The sequence below is a fragment of the Paroedura picta genome, chromosome 1 (genome assembly GCF_049243985.1).
Source record: "Paroedura picta isolate Pp20150507F chromosome 1, Ppicta_v3.0, whole genome shotgun sequence".
NCBI classification, from domain to species: domain Eukaryota; kingdom Metazoa; phylum Chordata; class Lepidosauria; order Squamata; family Gekkonidae; genus Paroedura; species Paroedura picta.
Window position 1 is genome coordinate 14187007 of NC_135369.1, and position 25150 is coordinate 14212156.

The 25150-nt window shown below is 50.7% G+C and overlaps 1 protein-coding gene across 2 annotated transcripts; it reads left to right on the top strand.

The window, feature by feature from the left end:
- The first annotated feature begins 1790 nt into the window (after positions 1–1790).
- SYT11 (synaptotagmin 11) lies at positions 1791–23983 on the top strand. Of its 2 annotated transcripts, none has more exons than XM_077322810.1 (4): positions 1791–1984; positions 10401–11227; positions 20039–20162; positions 23135–23983. In XM_077322810.1, exons 1-4 carry the CDS (start codon positions 1951–1953, stop codon positions 23443–23445), a joined length of 1296 nt encoding a protein of 431 aa, XP_077178925.1. In that variant the 5' UTR covers positions 1791–1950; the 3' UTR covers positions 23446–23983. The 2 variants fall into 2 exon arrangements, with proteins under 2 accessions (XP_077178925.1, XP_077178932.1); XM_077322817.1 differs by having other exon boundaries at positions 20039–20159.
- The last annotated feature ends 1167 nt before the right edge of the window (positions 23984–25150 follow it).

A 25150-nucleotide genomic window follows, 5' to 3' on the forward strand; every position in this document is an offset into this window, starting at 1 on the left:
GTTGCTTACAGAATTTGGTTACAGAATCTGCTCACAGCCAATGTATGGTGACCCTGTAGAGTTTTCATGGCAAGAAACACACAGAGCTGGTTTGACATGGCTTGCCACTGTGTCACGACCCTGGACTTCCTTGGTGGTCTCCCATCTAAGCACTTAACCAGGGCTATCCCTGCATAGCTTCCAAGACGTAACACAATTGGGCTAGCAGGGACCACTCTGGTCAGGGAGTATCTGAAGAAAGGAGCAGTCACTTACTAAAGTTCCTGCCCCACCACAGATGTCGTTACTCTTTAGAAGAAGAAGAGTTGGTTTTTATACCCCACCTTTCACCACTCGAAGGAGTCTCAAAGTGGCTTACAATAGCCTTCCCTTCCTCTCTCTACAACAGACACCCTTGTGAGTTAGGTGGGGTTGAGAGTTTCCTGAGAGAACTGCTCTGCAAGAACAGCTCTGAGAAAACTATGACTGGACCAAGGTCACGCATCTGGCTGCATGAGGAGGATTGCGGAATCAAACCCTGCTCTACAAATTACAAGCCACCACTCTTAACCACTACACCAAGCTGGCTCTCTAAACCGGGTCCTATATTGGACTCTTGCTCATCTCTATTGCTACACAGCTAGAACAGCTACCCATCTTGATCTAAGGCAGTAACATAACTGAGTCTGCATAAATTAAATTAGCAACTTAGCATCATAGAATAATAGAGTTGGAAGGGACCTCCTGGGTCATCTAGTCCACCCCCTGCACTATGCAGGACACTCACATCCCTATTGCTCATCCACTGTCACCTGCCACCCCCTTGAGCCTTCACAGAGTCAGCCTCTCCGTCAGATGGCTATCCAGCCTCTGTTTAAAAATCTCCAAAAATGGAGAACCCACCACCTCCCGAGGAAGCCTGTTCCACTGAGGAACCGCTCTAACTGTCAGGAGCTTCTTCCGGAGGTTTAGACAGGAATTTCCTTTGCATTAATTTCATCCCATCGGTTCTGGTCCGTCCCTTCGGGGCAAGAGAGACCAACTCTGCTCCATCCTCTACAGGGCAGCCTTTGAAATACCTGAAGATGGTTATCAGATCCCCTCTCACTCATCTCCTCTCCAGGTTAAACAGACCAACAAAGTTTAATTCTGGGTATAATATTTAATGTGCATGCACCAACATGGCTACCCATCTTTATTAACACATACAAGGGGGGGGGGTGAGAGAGCACAATATTTGTGATTTTAAAGGGCCGTCAGTGATCCCTGTGAGCTGCGCGCATGAGCATCTGCACATTAACACAAGAAGGAGCCAGACAGGATCTAGCACTGCCCATTACTCATGTTAAGATCCCAGCATTTCTATTCTGCTCAGAGGAGGAGAGGGGGACATTGATTACAACACTCTTTTTAGCTGGGCTGTGGCTCAGCGGATGTGGCGCCTGTGCTTGACACGCAAATGGTCCCAGGTTCAATCCCCCCCCCCCCCACGCACACAACTCCATCTAAATGGACCAGGCAGCAGAGGATGCGAAAGACCTCTGCTGGAGAGCTGCTGCCAGCCTGAGCAGAAGATACCGCCCTTGTGCGTTTATGCGTCTTTCTCGTTGACACCAAGCCCTGACCCAGGCCCTGCTTCCAAGGGCGGAGCAGCGCATGCACGGGGACCCCCCCCTCTCCCCCGGCCCCACCCCACGAGCCAGCGCCCCTTCCCTGCCGAGTCACCCTCGGGCGCGTTCGGCAGCGGCGGGGGGGCGTGGCCTGGCCCTTCGGCCGGCGCTCGGAGGAGGCGGGCCCAAGTCCGGGGCCTCGTTCGAAGGAGGCGGAGCCAGCGCTGCATCAGGACCAGTCGTCAGCTCCTGCATCCCTGGCCGCGGAGCATCCTCTGGGCCCGGCGAGAGGCGCCGCATCCGCCGAAGGGGGCCTCACCTGCGCGCATCAGCCCGCCCGCCGCTCCCGTCGCCCGCAGCCATGGCCGAGATCGCCAGCGTCCGCCCCACCTTCGGTGAGTGGGGCCGGGGAGGCCGCCCGTCTGCGCCGCGCAATCCTTCGTGTCTGCCCTCCCCCCCCCGCATGCAATCCCCCCCCCATCCCCGGCCTGTCCCAAAAGGCAGACACCGGGCCTTGGTCCCGATCCACGTCCCCCCCCCTCCCCCGAAAGCCCACCGCCCTCCCCCGAGTCCGTCCTTGGCATCCTTCCCGGCGGTCTGTTTTCCGCCTCGCAACCTGCTGGCGGCCGCTGCCAGAAATAAACAACCGTCTCCCCGTCGGGGCCCTCCCCCCCCCTCCCTCTTCGGGCTTTGCCACCGTCTCCCTCCCTCTCTCTTCACACACACACACACACACACACAAATACATGCCCAGGGTTGGCACCAGCAACCCAAACCCATCTTTATTCAATCGTGGATTTTCACCCACCTACCTAAAGCCCTGTTATGGCCCTCTTCTCATAACCGTGGGAAGAAGAAGCAGAGAGTGTACATGTGTGCAAATACACACACACACACACACTCAGGGCAAGACCTTCTCTGTACAAAACATACCAAAATCCAATGCAAAACTGTTGGCTGCTTCTGCCCCGCACCTCTTTTGGCATCCCTGCTCAACACACACACACACTCCGCCACCCTTTCTCATCTCTAGGCCTAGGTCATGTTAGCTTCCCTCAACCCACATGAGATTCCGCATGTTCAGAATCCTAACCTCTCCCCACAGCCACCCAGCACTGGCCAGAGCAGAGATCTTTGCCTCTAGCCTTCCTTCTCTGGGCACGTGCTAACCCCTCCCCCCCCTTCTGGACCAGACTGCCACCTCTCGCCAGTCCCCCTCCCCCTGTCATCCCTCCCCCTTCCCCTGTATCACCTCCACCCCTGGTGTTCGGGCGTGCCCTGCCACTGAAGCTTGGTTGGATCAATGCCAGGGGCAGAGCCCGTTCTGGGTGAGGGGCAGGGTGTTGCCAAGGAAGGGAGGATGGACTGCCCTTCGGCCTGATCCCCTTTCCCGTGGGGGGCTGGGGGAGCAGGGAGCAGGTGCAGACTGGTGGCTCAGAGGAAGCGAGGGGGGGTTGTGTGAAGATGACGTGATGTCTATTCCGGGCCAGGCAGCGCCCCAGCTAACTTGGGGGAGGGAGAACTGCCTTTGTTTGCCACCCCCCTTTTTTTTTGTTTTTTTGCAAGGAGCATGGGAAAACAGGATCTGAAGTACGTAAACTGGAACTGTACATGTGTCTGAGACTCATTGTGTGTGTGTTGGGGGGTCATTGCTCACAACCCACAAGTCCTTCCTTCCCAGACCGAGTGAAGGGGGTAGTAGAGCATCTCCTGTTGACCTGTACTTTGGTACCTGGAGGAAGGGGCCCTCCTTCCCGCCTGGCCCCCTTGTTTAGTTCCATCCCTCGAGGATTCACACAGAGATCGAGAAGGCCTCAGCCTCCCCTGGCTATTATCTACATTCCCGTGGGGGGTTAGCCTGGGAGAAATTTGAAGGCCTTCCACGTGTGCCATCCAGGGAGCTTCTATTTCATCAGCTGCCTTCAACAGACCCCCCCTCGCAACCTGCCTGGATCTATACCTGCACCATAATCAGGCACAGCATCCACCACCAGGGCGCCTAGATGCCTCCTTTTTAGCCAGGTTCGCTGTGAAGTTTGTGGCAGGGGAATTGTTATCAAAGTGGGAAAGAAAAGCAGAATGCTTTTGGTCTCTCCTCTCTCCCCCTCCGTACACCGAGATGTAAAAAGGCCGAGATGCCTGCGTATTTGTGGGCTGTGAATTCATCCTAAGAAATCTGTACCCAACATCTCCCCTTTTGGGTGTGTGTTTTCATTCTTGCAGTCCCTGAATAGATGAGCTGCACAGCATAACATTCTGAATAGACGCAGCTTGCATCTGTGGACAGGTGTAGAGATTTTTAATGTTAATTAAAGCCTTCTGCATTTCTTATCACCAAAGCACAGCGTTTGATGGCCCTTTGGGGTAGACACTGTGCTGTGCCGTTGCCCTCAAGCGAAGCAGGAATGCAAATGGGACAAGGAGCATGGACAAACATCACACCCTTTGAATTCTGGCTTTTAAATCAGTGTGTGGAAAGAATGGTACTTGCTTCTTCTGTAACGTGGAATAAAAACTCTACTGAACATTGGGGGGGTGGTTTCTCTTCCCATTATTTAGGCACGGTAGGGTTTTTACAAAATTTGCGGCAAATGTGTACTGAAAGGGGGGATTTGGATTTTTGTATGCATCTCCCCTCCACCAATCAGCACTGAAAATGCTGTTCTGGCGATTTAAATTATTCTCAAGGATTATGAATGGGATTATGGGACTATGGGGGTTGACATTTTAGTGTTAAGCCCTTCTTTCCGACATGGACCACAATAGTACACTGGACAAACTCTCCCGCACTGGATGCCAACCGGCCCATCCAAGGCCCACTACAACGTCCCTCGTTTTCTTTTTCTATGTTAATCCTCTTTCTAGCCCAATTAATTTCTGCCCTGTGACACAGGCACCTGCAGCACGTCCCCCCTCCACTACAGAGCGCAACAACATGTCTGATTGAGCTTTGTGTATTCTTTCACATTCACCCACAAGCACAAAAACAAAAAAACAAAGGAGCATAACGCCAGCCGCACAATGAAGTCATGATTGTGTGTATGTTGCTGAGATTCCTGGGCCTACACAGATGCAGCTGTTCCCTTTGCCACACGGATTATTTTTACCCTACATCCATATGGACTAGAAGATTATTCCATTTACCAGATTTCTTTAAAATGTGATATACCAATATGTATGGATTCTATGCCTTATATTCTGTAAGCAGGCCTCCCCCCGAAAAAGTACTGAACATTCTTCCTTCCTTCCTTCCTTCCTTCCTTCCTTCCTTCCTTCCTTCCTTCCTTCCTTCCTTCCTTCCTTCCTTCCTTTCTTTCTTTCTTTCTTTCTTTCTTTCTTTCTTTCTTTCTTTCTTTCTTTCTTTCTTTCCAAAGTGGTCTTGATGTGGCTTACATCAGAAATATATAAAAGATCTTAAACAGATTCAAATAAAAGACAAAATGTTACGCTGAAAGCAAACACTGTAACAAGCTAGGCATGACAATTATGGTGTCCTACTATATAGCCTTGCTCGAGATGGGAGTTCACCATCTGGGTGGAAGCCCCAGATGTGCGGTAGGCAGGGGGCCCATACAGATGTTAGAGGTACGACCCAGCAACCCAACCAAATGTCTGGTGGAAGGGCACCATCTTGTTGGCCCTCCGGGATTCTGGGAGGTCTGTGAGGGCCCGCATCTCTGCCAGCAACTCATTCTTCCAGGCTGGAGCCAGGCCCAAAAAGGTCCTCTGTGTCCAGGGATCGTCAGCAGATTGGAACTTGCTGAGCAAAGAGCTATTTGGGGGGCATATAGCTATAATATAAAGTTCCAGTTTAAATCTTCCTAAACCTAAACAAAGTATAAATAAATGCCCCAAACTCCAATTGACCAACCAGCCTCAGCTCCAATCTAATCCAAAGATAAAGGCCTAAAATAAATTCTTAAAGGATACTCAGATTTGGGTTAGTTTTTATGTGGAGGGAGCTCCACAGTTGTAAGGCAGCAACTCTGGATGAAGGTATTTCATTGCCAGAGCTCTGCTTTGGTTGGAGATAATACAACAGGCCACTGGGAAGGAGGGGTCCCTGCAACATGAATTTATGTGACTGTGTTGTTTTTTAATTCAGATTTGCATCTGTAATTTCATGGTGATGTGATACCCAGCACTGTCAGAGTACAAGATGCATTTACTAAAAAGTTTATTTTGAGGAGGGATATGAGAAAGAGAGATAAATTAAATCTCTGGGTTCTAGGAAGGAATATTAAGCTTAAGGGGCAGTGAGGGGAAATGACAGAGAGTTCCAGGCCAAAGGGACAGTGAGAGAGTATGGCCTGGAATTAGAAGAAACAGAAGAGTCGGTTTTTATACCCCACTTTTCTTTACAATAAGGAATCTCAAAATGCAAACCACAATCATCTTCCCTTCCTCTCTCTACAACAGCCAACTGGGACTGGCCCAAGGTCATGTAGCAGGCCTCATGCGGAGAAGGAGTTGGGAATCAAATCAGACTTCGTAAGCCGCCACGAGCCATTCGAGAGTGGCAGCTAAGAAATCAAAGAAATAAATAAAGAATAGTTCTCCAACTTAGAGTCCACCACCTTAACCACATCACTACACTGGGTACAGGCATGAGGGGCAGTGAGGGCGAATACGAAGGATTTCCAGGCATGAGGGGCAGTAAAGGAGGATGGCCAAGAGCTCCTGTTATGCAGAGCAGTGAGGGAAAATAACCAAGAATTCCAGGCATGAAGGGCAGTGAGGGAGAATAGGAAGGATTTCCAGGCATAAGGGGCAGTGAAGGAGAGTGGCAGGGAGACCCAGGAATGAGGGGCCATGAGGGAGAATAACCAAGAGTTCCTGGTATGCAGAACAGTGAGGGAAAATAACCAAGAATTCCAGGCATGAGGGGCAGTGAGGGAGAAAAGGAAGGATTTCCAGGCATAAGGGGCAGTGAAGGAGAGTGGCAGGGAGACCCAGGCATGAGGGGCCATGAGGGAGAATAACCAAGAGTTCCAGGCATGCAAGGCAGTGAGGGAAAATAACTAAGAATTCCAGGCATGAGGGGCAGTGAGGGAGAAAAGGAAGGATTTCCAGGCATAAGGGGCAGTGAAGGAGAGTGGCAGGGAGACCCAGGCATGAGGGGCCATGAGGGAGAATAACCAAGAGTTCCAGGCATGCAAGGCAGTGAGGGAAAATAACCAAGAATTCCAGGCATGAGGGGCAGTGAGGGAGAAAAGCAAGGATTTCCAGGCATAAGGGGCAATGAATGGCAGGGAGACCCAGACATGAGGGGCCACGAGGGAGAAGAATTCCAGGCATGAGGGACTTTGAGGGAGAGCAAGAGGGATTTCTAGGCCTGAGAGGGAGTGAGGAAAAATAGATTTCCAGCCATGAGGGGGTAGTGAGAGAGCCTAATAGGGAGGCATGGGTTAGTGAGTGAAGAATGAAGTAAAATAGGCAGTCATTTGACAGAGGAGGCGTGCAGGCAGCTGGGGAAGCAACGGTCATGGGAAATAAAGGCAGAAAGGAAATAGCTGGTGTTGAGAGAGGAAATTAAAGAGAGAGATAAGGATAGCATGATCTCAATATTCTAGGAAGGTTTTCCAAGTCCTAAGAGGCAATCAGGCAGAATGGGAAGCCAGGGAAATTGTACGGATCTTCAAGTATAAGGCTTAAACTAAAGCACAGACAGAGCTGTGAAAGAGAATCTGCCATGCCAAGGACTTCCTGTGTCATCACAACCAGCACGGTTTTTATTATGTATACTTAACTTGGACACCTTCATGTATTTAAAAAGGTGCCATATGGAAGATGGAGCAGAATTGTTCTCTTGTGCCCCAGAGGGACAGACCAGAACGAATGGGATGAAATTAATTCAAAAGAAATTCCATCTAAACATCCGGAAGAAGTTCCTGACAGTCAGAGCGGTTCCTCAGTGGAACAGGCTTCCTCGGGAGGTGGTGGGGTTCTCCATCTTTGGAGATTTTTAAACAGAGGCTAGATAGCCATCTGACAGAGAGACTGATTCTGTGAAGGCTCAAGGGGTGGCAGGTTAGAGTGGATGAGCGATTGGGATGTGATTGTCCTGCACTGCCTCCTGTGTTGGACTAGATGACGCATGAGGTCCCCTCCAACTCTGTTATTCCATGATTCTATGATTCTACCTGCCTTGGTGGCCATTATGAGAACAGAAAGGCCAGACTAGACACGTTGTAAAAGCGATTTCAATAATACACCCTAGTCATCAAAACTATCTTTACCTTTTAAGATGTTTCTTTGCCTCCTCATATGGCCTTTTAAATGTATTGGGCCGAACCTGATGACCCCTTCCACTCAAGGCACAAGAAGCCAGGGTTCTCTGCTTTCCCCTGAGAGAAAGCAGTTCTGTTTTTGCCCGCGGCTTGTAACAACTGGCCCCTTTCATTCTACCCCATGAAAAGGGCTGAGTTAATCTGGGTGATGTCATCAAACCAGCTGAGGTCACCCCCTTTGTGTTTTATTATTTCGGCATTTAATTCCATGGTTACCTTCTGTAGAAAATGTCCTAAGGGCTCAAGGGGGTGAGGGTTTCATCCTACCCACCCCCCTCAATTCCCTGTTCCGAAACACCTGTCTGTCATCACACATGGTGTATAACTGAGACTTGTGCGGATGTAGAAATTTCAGTGGAATTCAGAATATTTTTGAAAGATCTGGGTGGCAAAAGAAAAAAAAAACAACCTTTGCAGGCATGCTCCAAGAGAATAATAATAATAATAATAACAATAGCTGGTTTTTTTGTTCCCTGACTTAAAATCACCTGGCCTTCCTCTCCCTGCAACAGACAACCTGGAAGGCAGGTGAGCTCTGAGAGAACTGGAGCTGGCCCAAGGTCACCCAACTGGGGTAAGGGGAAGGAGAGAAGTTATCAAGGGTGTGCCATGTTTTAGAACACAAGAATAGCTCTGCCGGATCAGGCCAGGGGTCCACATCCTATTTCATATACAGGCCACTCAGTTCCTCTGGAGAGCCAACAACAGGAATCTGAGACCTTACCCTGATATTGCCTCCTGGCTCTAGAATTCTTTCTGAAGATGGAGGTTCCCCACAGTCAGCATGGCTAGTAACCACTGACAGACCTCCCCAGATCTCCAAAAATTTTGCAATCTTGAGCTGGCAGCCCTAACCCCAAACAAGGCATGCCCCTCTATCTCTCCTGGGCCACACTGGCTGAAGTCAGGGGATAGCCAAGCCACAAAGAATCCAGTCCCCCGTTCATTCATAGAATCACAGAATCATAGAGCTGGAAGGGGTCACACAGGCCATCTAGTCCAACCCCCTGCTCAATGCAGGATCAGCCCAAAGTATCCTAAGCGTCCAAGAAAAGTTTGTATCCAACCTTTGCTTGAAGACTGCCATTCATGGCATGGCGTATGCTGAGAGAGGAGCTTGAATAGGTCAACCTAGTGGATCTGTAGCAAAAATGAGGTTTTAAACCAGTGATCTTCCAAGTTAGACAAATGTCATTATTTACTTTATTTCTACTCCTGCCATTCTCCCCGCTGGGACCTGAGGGTGGCTGACATAATTTCCCTCCCCTCTGTTTTATTCCCACAACAACCCTGTGGAGAAAAGTTAGGCTAAGAAGGCATGACCAGCCGATTGCCCAGCAAGCTTCATTGGCAGAGTGTTGCCAGCCTCCAGGTGGGGTCTGGAGATATCCTAGAACTACAGCTGGTGCCCAGATGACATAAATGGCTTATTTATAATTTATTTTAAACATTTATCACAGAATCATAGAGATGGAAGGCCATCTTGTCCAACCCCCTGCTCAGTGCAGGATCGTGGCCAGACCGTGTCTCTCCAGATGCCCATGGACTACAGTGCCCATGAGCCCCTGCCAACATGTGCTGGCAGGGGTTCATGGGAATTGTAGTCCGTGTACGACATCTGATTGGCCGGTGGAGATTTGATTGCCTGTGCAGCTGTCAACAGAGCATTGGAGTTATTCTTTCTCATACCTCTTGGGATGATAGCCAGCTTGGTGTAGTGGTTAGGAGTGTGGACATCTAATCTGGCAAGCTAGGTTTGATTCTGCACTCCCCCACATGCAGCCAGCTGGGTGACCTTGGGCTTGCCATGGCGCTGAGAAAGCTGATCTGACCGAGCAGGAATCTCAGGGCTCTCTCAGCCTCACCTCCCTCACAGGGTGTCTGTTGTGGGGAGAGGAAAGGGAAGGTGGTTGTAAGCCGCTTTGAGACTCCTTCGGGTAGAGAAAAGCGGCATATAAGAACCAACTCTTCTTCTTCAGTAATCTCAGGGCTCACTCAGCCTCCCCTCCCTCACAGGGTGTCTGTTGTGGGGAGAGGAAAGGGAAGGTGGTTGTAAGCCGCTTTGAGACTCCTTCGGGTAGAGAAAAGCGGCATATAAGAACCAACTCTTCTTCTTCAGTAATCTCAGGGCTCTCTCAGCCTCACCTCCCTCACAGGGTGTCTGTTGTGGGGAGTGGAAGGGAATGCGGATGTAAGCTTCTTTGAGACTCCTTCGGGTAGAAAAAAGCGGCATATAAGAACCAAGTCTTCTTCTCTTTCCCAGAGCTGTTTTTTTATGACTCCTTTTCTCTGCTGCACTTATATTTCTGCTGTGTGTGTGTGTGGCTCCCCCTCCTCTGGCATCCCTTTTGGGATTGTGCCCTTTTTGGGATTCTGGGCTGAAAATGTTTGGGAGGCCCCAGTCCTTGTCCCTGCCATCAACAGAATGGGGCAGCCAATAACCTGTGTAATAGGGCTTGGATGCAATGCAACTGCCACACCTGATCCATTCTGGTCTTTTTGTCCCTTCCCCCCTGTCCAGATGTCTCGCCGATCGTGGCTGGCCTCATCGGCGCTACTGTCCTGGTGGTGTCTGTCTCTGCGACCGTGTTCGTATGGACTTGCTGCCATCAGCAAGCGGAGAAGAAAAACAAGAGCCCCCCTTACAAGTTCATCCACATGCTGAAAGGGATCAGCATCTACCCAGAGACCCTGAGCAACAAGAAGAAAATCATACGGATCCGGCGAGACAAGACGGGCGCCGCCGTGAAAGACGGGAAGGGGAACCTTTTGGTGGACGCCGCAGAAGCGGGGCTCATGGGCTCTGACAAAACCCCCAATGGGTTGAGCGTGGCGGCCCCTTGTGTCAACCAGCTCCCCATCAAGGTCAGCTATGGCGAAGAATTGAGCCCAGATCAGAGCTTGACTCCAGCAGGCAGCAAACCTTCCTCTCCGTCATCCCCAGAAGAGGAGATCATGTTGGGGACACTGACTTTCTCGGTGGACTACAACTTCCCCAAGAAGGCCCTGGTGGTCACCATTCAGGAAGCTCATGGCTTGCCGGTCATGGACGAACACAATCAAGGCTCTGACCCCTACATCAAGATGACAATCCTGCCGGATAAGAGGCACCGGGTGAAGACGCGCGTCCTCCGTAAGACCTTGGACCCCGTCTTCGACGAGACCTTCACCTTTTATGGGATCCCCTACAGCCAGCTTCAGGACCTGGTCCTTCATTTCCTGGTGCTGAGTTTTGACCGCTTTTCCCGAGATGATGTCATTGGAGAAGTCATGGTGCCTCTAGCCGGGGTGGACCCGAGCACTGGGAAGGTCCACCTGACCAGGGAGATCATCAAAAGGAACATACAGGTAAGGTGGGGACGGAGCCGTGGCGGAGAGGTAGATTGCCCGTTTTGCATGCAGAAGGTGGAGCCCTCACATCTGGGTTTGATCCTGTGAGGAGTGGTTTAAGGATTTGCAGGGCCCGTAGCACCAGTTTAAGGATTTGTGGGTCCTTTGTAGACTGTAATTTTGATGGGAGCAGCCAGACTGGGGGCATAGGGACCCCCCACAGTGGAAAGGGATGTCCTTAAAGAGGAAAAATGGGGGAAGAAGAGGTTCTATGGCCCTGATCCAAGTGGGGAAGCATTGTACAGGGCTCCTGGAAGGGTGGGACCCACTCATCTCAAATGTTCAATACTTGAGTAAGGTGATTGGACAGGAGGTAGTTCAACAACTCCAAAGTTTTCTTGAATAAAAAAAATATTGCTTAGATCCCTTCCAGTCTGGTTTAGACTTGGTTGTAGGATTGAGATAGCCTTGGTTGTCTTGGTGGGTATCTTGTGACGAGAGATGGAGAGAGGGAGCACGATTCTGTTGATTCTCCTGGACAGTGGCTTTCCATACCATCAATCATGGTATAATTCCAGACTGCCTACCTGCACTGGGATTGGGAGGCACATTCTGTGGTGGTCCTGGTCCTACCTGGAGGGTAAGTTTCAGAAGCTGGAGCTGGGGGTTGTGGTAGTTCTTCTCAGCTTGTTGGCCTTTGGCTTATGGGAATTGTAGTCCATGTACAGCTGGAGAGCCACCGTCTGGCCTCCCTTGTGCTCTTCAGCCTCTACATGAAACCAAGGCTGATGTATTTTAACAGTTTTGTACTTGAACTGTTTTGTGTATTGAAACTGGTCGAAGGTGTCACCCGTTCTAGATAGGGTCCCACTTCCCTTGAAGGAGCAGATTTGTTGTCCGGGGGTGCCCTTGAACCTAGGCCTGCTGTGGATAAGCAGGGGCAGTTGTTGTCAAGAGCACCATTTACCAGTTTCTGCTGGTCAACAAGCCACAGCCTTTTCCTGGAGAGAAATGATCTGCCTACAGTGCTGCGTGGCCTCGTTACGTCCAGCTTAGATTACTGGTTGGCCACTGTGTCAAGTCAGGAGGCTGGATTATATCAGATTCAGCCGGGTTCTCCTGATGTTCTTCTGAGGGGAAGGCCTCGGCCTCCCTGCCCTGTTGCTGGCCCTGCAGAGGGACTGGCTGGCCCCTGTGTGAGGCAGGAGGCTGGACTGGAGGGACCCTCCCTGGTCTGACCCAGCAGGGCTCTCCTGTGTCCTTATGAGGGGAAGGCCTCGGCCTCCCTGCCCTGTTGCTGGCCCTGCAGAGGGACTGGCTGGCCCCTGGGTGAGGCAGGAGGCTGGACTGGAGGGACCCTCCCTGGTCTGACCCAGCAGGGCTCTCCTGTGTCCTTATGAGGGGAAGGCCTCGGCCTCCCTGCCCTGTTGCTGGCCCTGCAGAGGGACTGGCTGGCCCCTGGGTGAGGCAGGAGGCTGGACTGGAGGGACCCTCCCTGGTCTGACCCAGCAGGGCTCTCCTGTGTCCTTATGAGGGGAAGGCCTCGGCCTCCCTGCCCTGTTGCCAGCCCTGCAGAGGGACTGGCTGGCCCCTGGGTGAGGCAGGAGGCTGGACTGGATGGACCCTCCCTGGTCTGACCCAGCAGGGCTCTCCTGTGTCCTTATGAGGAGAAGGCCTCGGCCTCCCTGCCCTGTTGCTGGCCCTGCAGAGGGACTGGCTGGCCCCTGGGTGAGGCAGGAGGCTGGACTGGAGGGACCCTCCCTGGTCTGACCCAGCAGGGCTCTCCTGTGTCCTTATGAGGGAAGGCCTCGGCCCTGCCCTGTTGCTGGCCCTGCAGAGGGACTGGCTGGCCCCTGGGTGAGGCAGGAGGCTGGACTGGAGGGACCCTCCCTGGTCTGACCCAGCAGGGCTCTCCTGTGTCCTTATGAGGGGAAGGCCTCGGCCTCCCTGCCCTGTTGCTGGCCCTGCAGAGGGACTGGCTGGCCCCTGGGTGAGGCAGGAGGCTGGACTGGAGGGACCCTCCCTGGTCTGACCCAGCAGGGCTCTCCTGTGTCCTTATGAGGGGAAGGCCTCGGCCTCCCTGCCCTGTTGCTGGCCCTGCAGAGGGACTGGCTGGCCCCTGGGTGAGGCAGGAGGCTGGACTGGAGGGACCCTCCCTGGTCTGACCCAGCAGAGCTCTCCTGTGTCCTTATGAGGGGAAGGCCTCGGCCTCCCTGCCCTGTTGCTGGCCCTGCAGAGGGACTGGCTGGCCCCTGGGTGAGGCAGGAGGCTGGACTGGAGGGACCCTCCCTGGTCTGACCCAGCAGGGCTCTCCTGTGTCCTTATGAGGGGAAGGCCTCGACCTCCCTGCCCTGTTGCTGGCCCTGCAGAGGGACTGGCTGACCCCTGTGTGAGGCAGGAGGCTGGACTGGAGGGACCCTCCCTGGTCTGACCCAGCAGGGCTCTCCTGTGTCCTTATGAGGGAAGGCCTCGGCCTCCCTGCCCTGTTGCTGGCCCTGCAGAGGGACTGGCTGGCCCCTGTGTGAAGTAGGAGGCTGGACTGGAGGGACCCTCCCTGGTCTGACCCAGCAGGGCTCTCCTGTGTCCTTATGAGGGGAAGGCCTTGGCCTCCCTGCCCTGTGGCTGGCCCTGCAGAGGGACTGGCTGGCCCTTGTGTGAGGCAGGAGGCTGGACTGGAGGGACCCTCCCTGGTCTGACCCAGCAGGGCTCTCCTGTGTCCTTATGAGGGGAAGGCCTCGGCCTCCCTGCCCTGTTGCTGGCCCTGAAAAGGGACTGGTTGGCCCCTGGGTGAGGCAGGAGGCTGGACTGGAGGGACCCTCCCTGGTCTGACCCAGCAGGGCTCTCCTGTGTCCTTATGAGGGGAAGGCCTCGGCCTCCCTGCCCTGTTGCTGGTCCTGCAGAGGGACTGGCTGGCCCCTGGGTGAGGCAGGAGGCTGGACTGGATGGACCCTCCCTGGTCTGACCCAGCAGGGCTCTCCTGTGTCCTTATGAGGGGAAGGCCTCGGCCTCCCTGCCCTGTTGCTGGCCCTGAAGAGGGACTGGTTGGCCCCTGGGTGAGGCAGGAGGCTGGACTGGAGGGACCCTCCCTGGTCTGACCCAGCAGGGCTCTCCTGTGTCCTTATGAGGGGAAGGCCTCGGCCTCCCTGCCCTGTTGCTGGCCCTGCAGAGGGACTGGCTGGCCCCTGTGTGAGGCAGGAGGCTGGACTGGAGGGACCCTCCCTGGTCTGACCCAGCAGGGCTCTCCTGTGTCCTTATGAGGGGAAGGCCTCGGCCTCCCTGCCCTGTTGCTGGCCCTGCAGAGGGACTGGCTGGCCCCTGGGTGAGGCAGGAGGCTGGACTGGAGGGACCCTCCCTGGTCTGACCCAGCAGGGCTCTCCTGTGTCCTTATGAGGGAAGGCCTCAGCCTCCCTGCCCTGTTGCTGGCCCTGCAGAGGGACTGGCTGGCCCGTGTGAGGCAGGTTGTTGGACTAGATGGACCCCTGGTCTGACTCAGCAGGGCTCTTCTTGTGTTCTTATCAGTGGAAGGCCTCAGTCTCTCAGCCCTGTTGTCCCTCCAGAGGAACTGGTTGTCTGCTATATGAGATGGGATACTGGACTAGATGGGCCACTGGCCTGATCTACCTTGGCTCTTGTGATGTTCTTACCAGGGGAAGACCTCAACCCCTCTGCTCCGTTGCTGGACCTCCAGGGGAACTGGCTGGCCCCTGTGTGAGATGGGATCCTGGACTAGATAGAACACTGATTTTATTCAGCAGGGTTTGATTCCCCACTCTCCCACATGCAACCAGCTAGTTTACCTTGGGCTCACCACAGCCCTGATAAAGGTGTTCTAAGCAAGCAGTAATACCAGGGTTCTGTTAGCCTCCCCTCCCTCACAGGGTGTCTGTTGTGGGGAGAGGAAAGGGAAGGCAAATGTAAGCTGCTTTGGAGCTCTTTCTGGTAGAGAAAAGTGGCATATAAGAACCAACTCCTCCTCCTCCTTTTTTGTCCTCTTGTGAGTCCAAGTACCCCTCTAATCCAATCTTCTCTTTCAAATCTCAATCATCCAGTTGTTTTGGAGAAGCTCACAAAATGCTGCTTTTGTCCCCATCATGTAATATTCTGTGGTAGATTTCTTCTGAATTAGCATTAATGGGTAATAACCAATAACACACTCTACTTCCACTAATGCCCCCCATTAAGGTCACTGAAACTATTAGCTGTCACCATGTCTTATAGTAGGAACCTTAAGTTAATTATGCACATTATGAAGACAGTGTTCCTTTTGTCTGGCCTGATCCTACCATCATCAGTTTCCTTGAGAGGGGGCAGGATGGCTCTCATGAAGGATCTGAAAGGTTGGAGGAGGACAGGGAGTGGCTTCCGTTGGAAGCAGAGGAGAGAACCCACAGTCATGGGTTTAAGATACAGGTAGGACAGTACCAGCTCGATATCACGAAAAACATTTTCACAGGAGCTTAGTGCCTTTGAACGCTGAGGTTATCTGTAGTCACCATGACCATTAGCCACTGATATATCTCTCCTCCGTGAATCTCTCTTTTAAAGCTGTCTATGTCTGTGGCCATCATGATATTTGCTGGGAGCATATTCTACATCAGGGGTAGTCAAACTGCGGCCCTCCAGATGTCCATGGACTACAATTCCCAGAAGCCCCTGCCAGCTTTCGCTGGCAGGGGCTTCTGGGAATTGTAGTCCATGGACATCTGGAGGGCCGCAGTTTGACTACTCCTGTTCTACATTGTCATCACTCCCTTTGTAAGGTAGGAGAGGTTATAAGAATAAGGTATCTACATCCCTACTGTTATCTGATTTGTGACAGATCTTGTTGGTCTTTAAAATCCTACTGGGCTTGAATCTAGCCCCCGCCAAAAAAAAAAAAATCCAATTGTTTTGCTAACCATTTTTGCAAATGTCCACCCAGGCTCATATTCCCTCATTCACTTGAACATTTACGGTTTAATTATTCAGGATACTTTGGCCAGGATTGGGCTAGTGGAGGAGAAGTGAGCTTCTATAAGACGTGTACACTGTTTTGTTTTTCCATTGGACATTCAGTCTGCCTCCCGTCTCGAAGCTGCCTTAGACATTTGTTTGATGAGGCAAAGAGAAGATGATGTCTAAATAAATGAAACCTTTGGCGGGATGAGACTCAGATCCACGTATTAAAAAAGAAAACCGGCAGCATCTTGGGTCTCGTAAAATCAGTGCCGTGTCTTGCCGTCAGGCTTGTGCAATTTAATGAAGGCTGTCTGAGTGTCTGGCCTTCCCTTGGTCATGTCTTGCTTTCGCTGGGAAGGAAGTCTGAGAAGCCATCCTGGGGTGTCATGGAAGGCTAGAAGGGAAATGATCCGGAGCATTAGCCACCCAACAGAACAATATAGCCGCAAGGTGTGGTCCTTAGATAACAGAGATGGCTTCTGTATTCAATGTTTATAGTCTGAGATCAGAAGAAGAGTTGGGTTTTGTCTACCCCGCTTTTTTGCAAACTTAAATGGACTCCGGGGAATGGTAGAGGACAGGAAGGCCTGGAGGATCATTGTCCAATGGGGTCGTGATGGGTCAGACACGACTTCGCACCTAACAACAACACCACCCCGCTTTTCAGTACCCGAGATACAAGCCATTTAAGGATGCAGCATTCTGGATTGGAGCAGAACTTCCTGTGGATCCCGGCTGAACAGCCCAATTGTACCTTTGGCCTTCTGCTCGTTGGAGAGTGAAGCTGAATGGCATTGCTTCATTTTATGCCCCCTGAAAGAGGAGTCATCCTAGGTTCTCTGCTGAGTTCCCTAATCTTTTTAGAGCCTGCTGGCACCTTGGAATTCTAACATGGCATGGCGAGGGCTGCCACAAAATGGCTGCCACAGGAAGCTAGATACAAAACTATTGCTACAGATTACCTTGGGTCTCACAGTAATGATCCTTGTGCTGGGTTGGCAGCCACTGCCAAAGCAGCTTTAAAAAAACACAAATCTACGTGGCCCATCAAACATCCGAGGGCCAATCTGAAGCTTTCCTGGACCAAGCCTCACTCATATCATGAGAGCCAGTTTGGTGTAGTGGTTAGGAGTGCGGATTTCTAACTGGGCAAACCGGGTTCGATTCTGCACCCTTCCACATGCAGCCAGCTGGGTGACCTTGGGCTGGCCACGGCACTGATAAAACTGTTCTGACTGAGCAGTGATATCAGGGCTCTCTCAGCCTCACCCACCCCACAGGGTGTCTGTTGTGGGGAGAGGAAAGGGAAGGCGACTGTAAGATGCTTTGAGGCTCCTTTGGGTAGGGAAAAGCGGCATATAAGAGCCAACTCTTCTTCTTCAGTAATCTCAGGGCTCTCTCGGCCTCACCCACCTCACAGGGTGTCTGTTGTGGGGAGAGGAAAGGGAAGGCGAATGTAAGATGCTTTGAGCCTCCTTCGGGTAGGGAAAAGCAGCATATAAGAACCAACTCTTCTTCTTCTTCTACCATTAAAGGACTAATGTGACCCTACTGTGCTTTGCTTCATAAGGATGCAGTTCCAGAGATTTTAAAGATAGTTCAGCATGTCAGACTAGAAGTGGGGAGATCATATCCAGCATCCTATTTCACACAGTGGCCAACCAGTTGGCCTGGAGGGCCAGCAAACATGAGAACACAAGAAGGGCTCTTCTGTGTTCTTATGAGGGGAAAGCCTCAGTCTCTCTGCCCTGCCAGATCTGTTTTCACAGAGCAGCACTGTCAGAGCTCTCTCAGCCCTACCTACCTCACAGGGTGCCTGTCGTGGGGAGAAGAAGGGAAGGAGATTGTAAACCATTGGGAGATTCCTTAGGCTAGAGAAAAGCAGTGTATAAAAAAGCCATTTTTTTCCTCCCCTCTTTTTGAAGCTTATGACTGTCACTGCCCCTATCGACAGCAGCTCTCCCAATTTAAAAACGGCCGCTTCAATCAGATTAGTTCAGTTTCATTTGCGTTCGACACCCCTAGACCCTTTGTGATTCAGCAGAATGCCAGGGCAAGCCGTGGCTTCTGCTGCATCTAACTGAGCGCTGGGCACGGAATCTAGGACACGGCCCTGTGGCCAGCCATGGCAACCCAGCCGGCCATGCATTGGCTTAGCGGTAGCTTTGTAACATTTGGCAAGGCTTCGCTATTTTTCCGCCATATTAACTTCCCTTAAACAAAGCCAGCTCTCTTTTCTCCCCCCACCCCCTCCTCCCGCCTTTTCCTTTTACTAAGGATCACGCAAGAAGCATTTAAGGCCACTGGGAGAGCATTCAGCATGTAAACGGTCAAATGGGAGCCCTTCCGCTTCTCCGGATGGTTGACCTTTGCAGAATGCAGAGGGGTTGTTTTTTCAGCTCTGTGGCTCCCCCTTTCCTGCAACGAGAGACGAATCAGGTCCCTTATGAGTCAAAGAATGGAGGCAAAAATTCTCACATGTTGACCTAGCAGAGCTGGGTTAAACTGTTTGTCATGTAGGCCGTAGCTGTAAGAAGTTACCTTTGCAGCAATCTCTTTCCAAAAACTGGGTCAAGGGGCAACCAAATGGCTGACTGTGTGACACTATGGTAGGGTCACCAGGTCTGTTTTGGGAAATTCCTCGAGGTTTCGGTGGTGGGATTGAAACGGGGATATCCTGCATGCAAAGCATTTGCTCTGCCATTGAGCCCTTTCTTCTCTCTGGGTTTCTGTTCTGATTGACAGGTCCTTGTGCTTCCTTCAAGGTTTCCTGCCCGCTTTCAAGCTGGGGTGTATTTAGGAGACTCGACCCTGGGTTTTGCGGACTCGGATTCCCTGTGGCTTTCTGCTTACTCCCAATTGATCGTGGTTTACTTGTATTATACAGACGGTGTTTCTTTTTTTTAAATGTTCAGCAGTACTCTTTAATGGTACTTCCACATAATGCCTACCTCATAGAGCTGGCCCAGAAGCTTAAAGCCACTCTTTGAGAGTCATTTGTGATGCAGCGGTAAAAAAGGCGAATGCCATTTTGGGATGTATCAACAGGGGCATCACATCAAAATCGCAAGATGTCATAGTCCCATTGTATCCGGCACTGGTCAGACCACACCTGGAGTCCTGTGAGCAGTTCTAGAGGCCTCACTTCAAGAAGAACGTAGATAAAATTGAAAGGGTACAGAGGAGAGCGACGAGGATGATCTGGGGCCAAGGGACCAAGCCCTATGAAGATAGGTTGAGGGACTTGGGAATGTTCAGCCTGGAGAAAAGGAGGTTGAGAGGGGACATGATAGCCCTCTTTAAGTATTTAAAAGGTTGTCACTTGGAGGAGGGCAGGATGCTGTTTCTGCTGGCTGCAGAGGAAAGGACATGCAGTAATGGGTTTAAACTACAAGTACAATGATATAGGCTAGATATCAGGAAAAAAATGTTCACAGTGTTGGATACACACTTTTCTTGGATGCTTTAGGATGCTTTGGGCACATCCTGCGTAGAGCAGGGGGTTGGACTAGATGGCCTGTATGGCCCCTTCCAACTCTATGATTCTATGATTTCCAGGACCCCGACATACACAGCCCTCCCCGAGAGCTGCTCATACATTGTTTCCCGAAGGCTCATTGTTTACAGAACAGAAAGTGCTTTCCTTTATCTGGGACCCTGACGCAGAATCTTTAACATAAACATCCTTCCTGATCTCTAAACCCTCTGAGTAATTTTCGAGAAGCGGCAGGCGAAGACAGGCCCTCCCCGTTTCGAGGATCCAACATGCAACCTCATAGGCACTTTTCCAACAGGTGCTCGATCAATAAGAAGGATGTAATCGCTTCTTTAAATGTCACTCCATCAGCTGTGATTCCAAGGTTGACAGCTCCGTTTCTCGTCTCTTCTCAGAAATGCGTCAGCAGAGGGGAGCTGCAGGTCTCCTTGTCTTACCAGCCTGTCGCCCAGCGGATGACCGTCGTGGTGCTCAAAGCCAAACACCTGCCCAAGATGGACATCACCGGCCTCTCAGGTAGAAGCTATTTACTCTGTCTTGCCATCGCTTCCCCTCCCTTCCCTGCCGTTTCGAAGCTGGCCTTTGCCCACGCCCCCGTCTCTCCAAGAAGAGCAGGTTGCTTAGTAATTAGCGTCCTTGCTGGCTAATCACTTAGCGCTTGGACCAGATCCAGGCCTTACTCCGGGATCCCCCCGAGGGCCTGGCAAACCTTCTAATGTGCACACCACACAGACACAATTTCCTGTGTGCTTCTGGTTAAGGCTGATACAATTAGCTGGATTGAAGAGGATCCCTGTTCACCCCATAACTGAACAGCAAGGGGGTGGGGACGAATTTGGCTCATTTATTTATTTTTTTTTAATTAAATATTTTTTTTAATGGGCTCGATTCTAGACTGTGGTGGGCATTAAAAGAGGAACAGCAGTTTACAAATTAGCGTGCAAGGTGGAAAAGAAAGAGCAGCATGTTTTCGTTCTCCTGGAACAGAAGACCTTGTGGGGAGGGGAATCCCCTGGGGGGAACTGATAGGCCAAAGGAAAGACTTGTTCCTGCAAAACATTTCACTTGTGCAACTCCTGGCCACGAGGTAGAGACTGCTTTGAAAGGGGATTGATTTATTTGTATAGATTCATGTGGGTTTTTTTTAATATTCTAAGTTGAGGGCTAAAACTCAACCAGTATAGAACTTTTTAAAAAATCTGAGTATTAAAATGTATAATGAGCTTGTAAAACTGAGGTAAAGGTAAAGGTATCCCCTGTGCAAGCACTGGGGTCATGTCTGACCCTTGGGGTGACGCCCTCTAGCGTTTTCATGGCAAGCTCAATACGGGGTGGTTTGCCAGTGCCTTCCCCAGTCATTACTGTTTACCCCCCAGCAAGCTGGGTACTCATTTTACCGACCTCGGAAGGATGGAAGGCTGAGTCGACCTTGAGCCGGCTGCTGGGATCGAACTCCCAGCCTCATGGTCAGAGCTTTCAGACTGCATGTCTGCTGCCTTACCACTCTGCGCCACAAGAGGCTCTTAGGAATTCTTTACAAATAAAATAAAACAAAACAAAACAAAACAAAACAAAACAAAACAAAACAAAACAAAATAAAATAGAATCGCCACCAGGTATTACAGATTGCTTAAATAAATTGACAGAATGTGGGACAATGGCAAAACTCATGCATTTGATACGCAACAAATCAACCCTGGAATTTAGAAGAAATGGGAGGCCAATATCGAACATTGAAATCTAAGATTAAATGAAAAAAGTGTTTTTCAGGCTGTCTAGGCTACCTGAGGGGAAAATGCAGTGTGTGGTTTGTAACTTCACCGTAATGTATAAGAATAAGATTTGCATTGTTAGATGTAAATTTTATGAATATCTCTTTTCTAAATAGTAAGTATGTAGTATATAGTAAAAAAAAAAAAAACTGCCAACAAAAGTGTGTCTAGTCAAGGCTATGGTATTCCCAGTTGCAATTTATGGCTGTGAAAGTTGGACCATAAGGAAGGCCGAGCGTCAAAGAATTGAGGCTTTTGAACTCTGGTGCTGGAGAAGACTCTTGCGAGTCCCTTGGACTGCAAGGCGAAGAAACCGGTCAGTCCTAGAGGAGATCAGCCCTGACTGCTCCTTAGAAGGCCAGATCCTGAAGATGAAACTCAAATACTTTGGCCACCTCATGAGAAGGAAGCACTCCCTGGAGAAGAGCCTAATGCTGGGAGCGATCGAGGGCAAAAGAAGAAGGGGACGACAGAGAATGAGGTGGCTGGATGGAGTCACTGAAGCAGTAGGTGCAGACTTAAATGGACTCCGGGGAATGGTAGAGGACAGGAAGGCCTGGAGGATCATTGTCCATGGGGTCACGATGGGTCGGACACGACTTCGCACATAACAACAACAAGTATATAATAATATAATACAGGGGTAGTCAAACTGCGGCCCTCCAGATGTCCATGGACTACAATTCCCAGGAGCCCCTGCCAGCATTTGCTGGCAGGGGCTCCTGGGAATTGTAGTCCATGGACATCTGGAGGGCCACAGTTTGACTGCCCCTGATATAATACGTGGTATTTTCTCTTCCTCTCTGTATGCTTCTAAAATTTAAAAAACTGACGGGGAAAAAACGATGAGAAAGGTCGTGCGGTGAAAAAAGGTGGGGGGGAGGGAAGCTGCATCGTGGGAAGTGCTGGGGACATCTTAAGCAACCCACCACAGCAATTCAGAAGTGCAGCCAAGGGGTTAGAAAGCAATTTCCCTCAAAACCAGCTCAACCATGCTTTGCTAATCTGACACAAGCGGGTTTGCATGAGCAGGTCAATAAATTCCACTCGCAGCCGGTTACTAAAACGGGTGTATCTGAAATGACAGAAAAATCCATCAGCAACCGGCTACCAAAACGGAACCCAGAGGCAGTCAACAAACAGCCTCAATGTAAGGAAGGTTTACGTGCGTCCATGTATTCAAAATATTTCCATAGTATAACGATATAGGCTAGATCTCAGGAAAAAAATTCTGACAGTCAGAGTAGTTCAGCAGTGGAATAGGCTGCCTAAGGAGGTGGTGAGCTCCCCCTCACTGGCAGTCTTCAAGCAAAGGTTGGATACACACTTTTCTTGGATGCTTTAGGATGCTTTGGGCTGATCCTGCGTTGAGCAGGGGGTTGGACCAGATGGCCTGTATGGCCCCTTCCAACTCTATGATTCTAGGAACAACAGCTTAGATAGAAACTGCCAGAGAGGTCAGATTGGTTCAGGCTATGGAGGAGTTGTCTGAGGGGGGGGACATTTGGATGTTATTGGGTTGGTCGGTCTCGGGCAAATGCCTGGTAGAGGAGCTCCCTTTTGCAGGGCCTGTGGAATTGTGGGAGTTCAGGCAAGGCCCTGTATGGCCCCTTCCAACTCTATGATTCTGTGAACCCCACCGACGGCTTTCTGGGAAACGGCTCCCAGCCGCGCTACTGGGCTGTGTTATTGTCTCTGTGCTGTCCTTCTCTCCGACAGACCCCTACGTCAAGGTGAACGTCTACTACGGCAGAAAGCGCATCGCCAAAAAGAAAACCCACGTCAAGAAGTGCACTTTGAACCCCGTCTTCAACGAGTCCTTCATCTACGACATCCCCGTGGATCTCCTGCCCGACATCAGCATCGAGTTTCTGGTCATCGACTTCGACCGCACCACGAAAAACGAGGTGGTGGGCCGGCTGATCCTGGGGGCGCACAGCGTCACGGCAGGCGGCGTGGAACACTGGCGGGAGGTGTGCGAGAACCCGCGGAAGCAGGTCGCCAAGTGGCACAGCTTGAGCGAATATTAGCAGGGTGAGCGTAGGGTGCGGAACGTCCGCCTGCACCCGAAACGCAGACTTTGAACCTTCTTTCGTTTCCTTCCTTTCCCGTTTTAGTTGTAGAACTTAAAGGGGAAAAACAAAACAAAACCCACACACAAAACAACAACAGCAAAAGTTTCCATCAGAAGCAGCTGGTCGGTTCTCTCTAGCGACGTTAACTATTTTTTGCAGGGCACTAAGGTTCTAAAAAGAAAAGGGGGAAAAAAAAACCAAACAAAAAAGCATTCATTTTAATAATCCGATATATATATATATATATATATCATATATATATTACAACAGCGTACTCACACTATTGCATGCCTAACACAAAAAGTTTTGTAAAAAAGCAAAAAAGAAAAAAGAAAAGAGAGAAGAGTTTAGTCTTAACTTACCGATATCGAAGGACAGTTTTTAATACGATTTCTCTGCCACTATGAAAGTCGTGTTTGTGCTGAACTATCTTGGTTGCTGTCTACCACAATTGGCCTATTCAGCCTGTCTCCCGAGTTAGCTTTCTTTTTTTTTTTAAAGAAGATATGATGTTGAATCGCTGGTTCTTTTGTCAGCTTCTGCCCCCCCTCCACACACACACACACACACGATTATTTGCCAGTTTCGTGACTCGAGTCGACCGACTCCATTGATGTAGAGATCTGCTCCAGTGTAAATGGAGAAAGGGCAAGAAAAAAAATGAACCCCCTTGATTCACGAATGAAAATTGTGTCCCGTAAAATGGGGCACTGATAGGATAGGTTCATCTGCAGTGGCACGGGATGGGTGAAGACAGACAATATCTAGGGCTGGCTAGAATTTCCCACTGCTTTCAGAGAGGACGGGACTACCAACCTTCAGTCACTGCCTCCTCTCCCCATAGGCTAGAGCAGGGGTAGTCAAACTGCGGCCCTGCAGATGTCCATGGACTACAATTCGCTGGCAGGGGCTCCTGGGAATTGTAGTCCATGGACATCTGCAGGGCTGTAGTTTGACTACCCCTGGGCTAGAGGAATAACTCTGTGATCGGGAAATTATGGAGCAAGGGAGAAGGGCCTTCCCCTCCACCATTCCCAAGGGCCTCCCCCTCCATCAAAACCAATGTTGGGATTTCAACCCAATGGGAAGAAATTTCCTGCTTAAACAGCTTGGAAGCCACAGCCAAATCACCAGTCCTTAGAATGTGGACTGAAAAATCAGACTCCACAAAACAGGGTTGTCCGGTCAGTTGGCGGTCAGTCCTGCGCCCGAGACAAGGAACGTGCTCCCCTTCCTGGTCAACTTGTTGGCATTAAAGCAGGCAAGGTTTTGAATTACGCAGCAGCCATTGTCGGGGCAAAACTCTTTGATTTAGAGTTCTGCGTGATCCGAAAGCCTGCATGTCAACTCAATAGAAATTGTTCATGTAAAACACATTGTATTACTATTCTTCCCCCCTCGTGCACAGGCCTATTGTGCATCTGCTTTCCATTCCTGCACAGACCTATTGTGCGTCTCCTTTACAAGACCACCAAGTCGACACCTGTCTGTACCAGACTTCCTAAAAGACAGTGCAGACCCAAGTCAAGCAGAGAGGCATGCGGGTTCACCCTTGGGTTTCAGTATTCGCTAAGCCACATCCATGCACCTGGTTCTTAACCTGTACCCTGTACAATGTAAATACTGTATCATAGGTTTTAAAAAAAAAACTAGGGGAAAT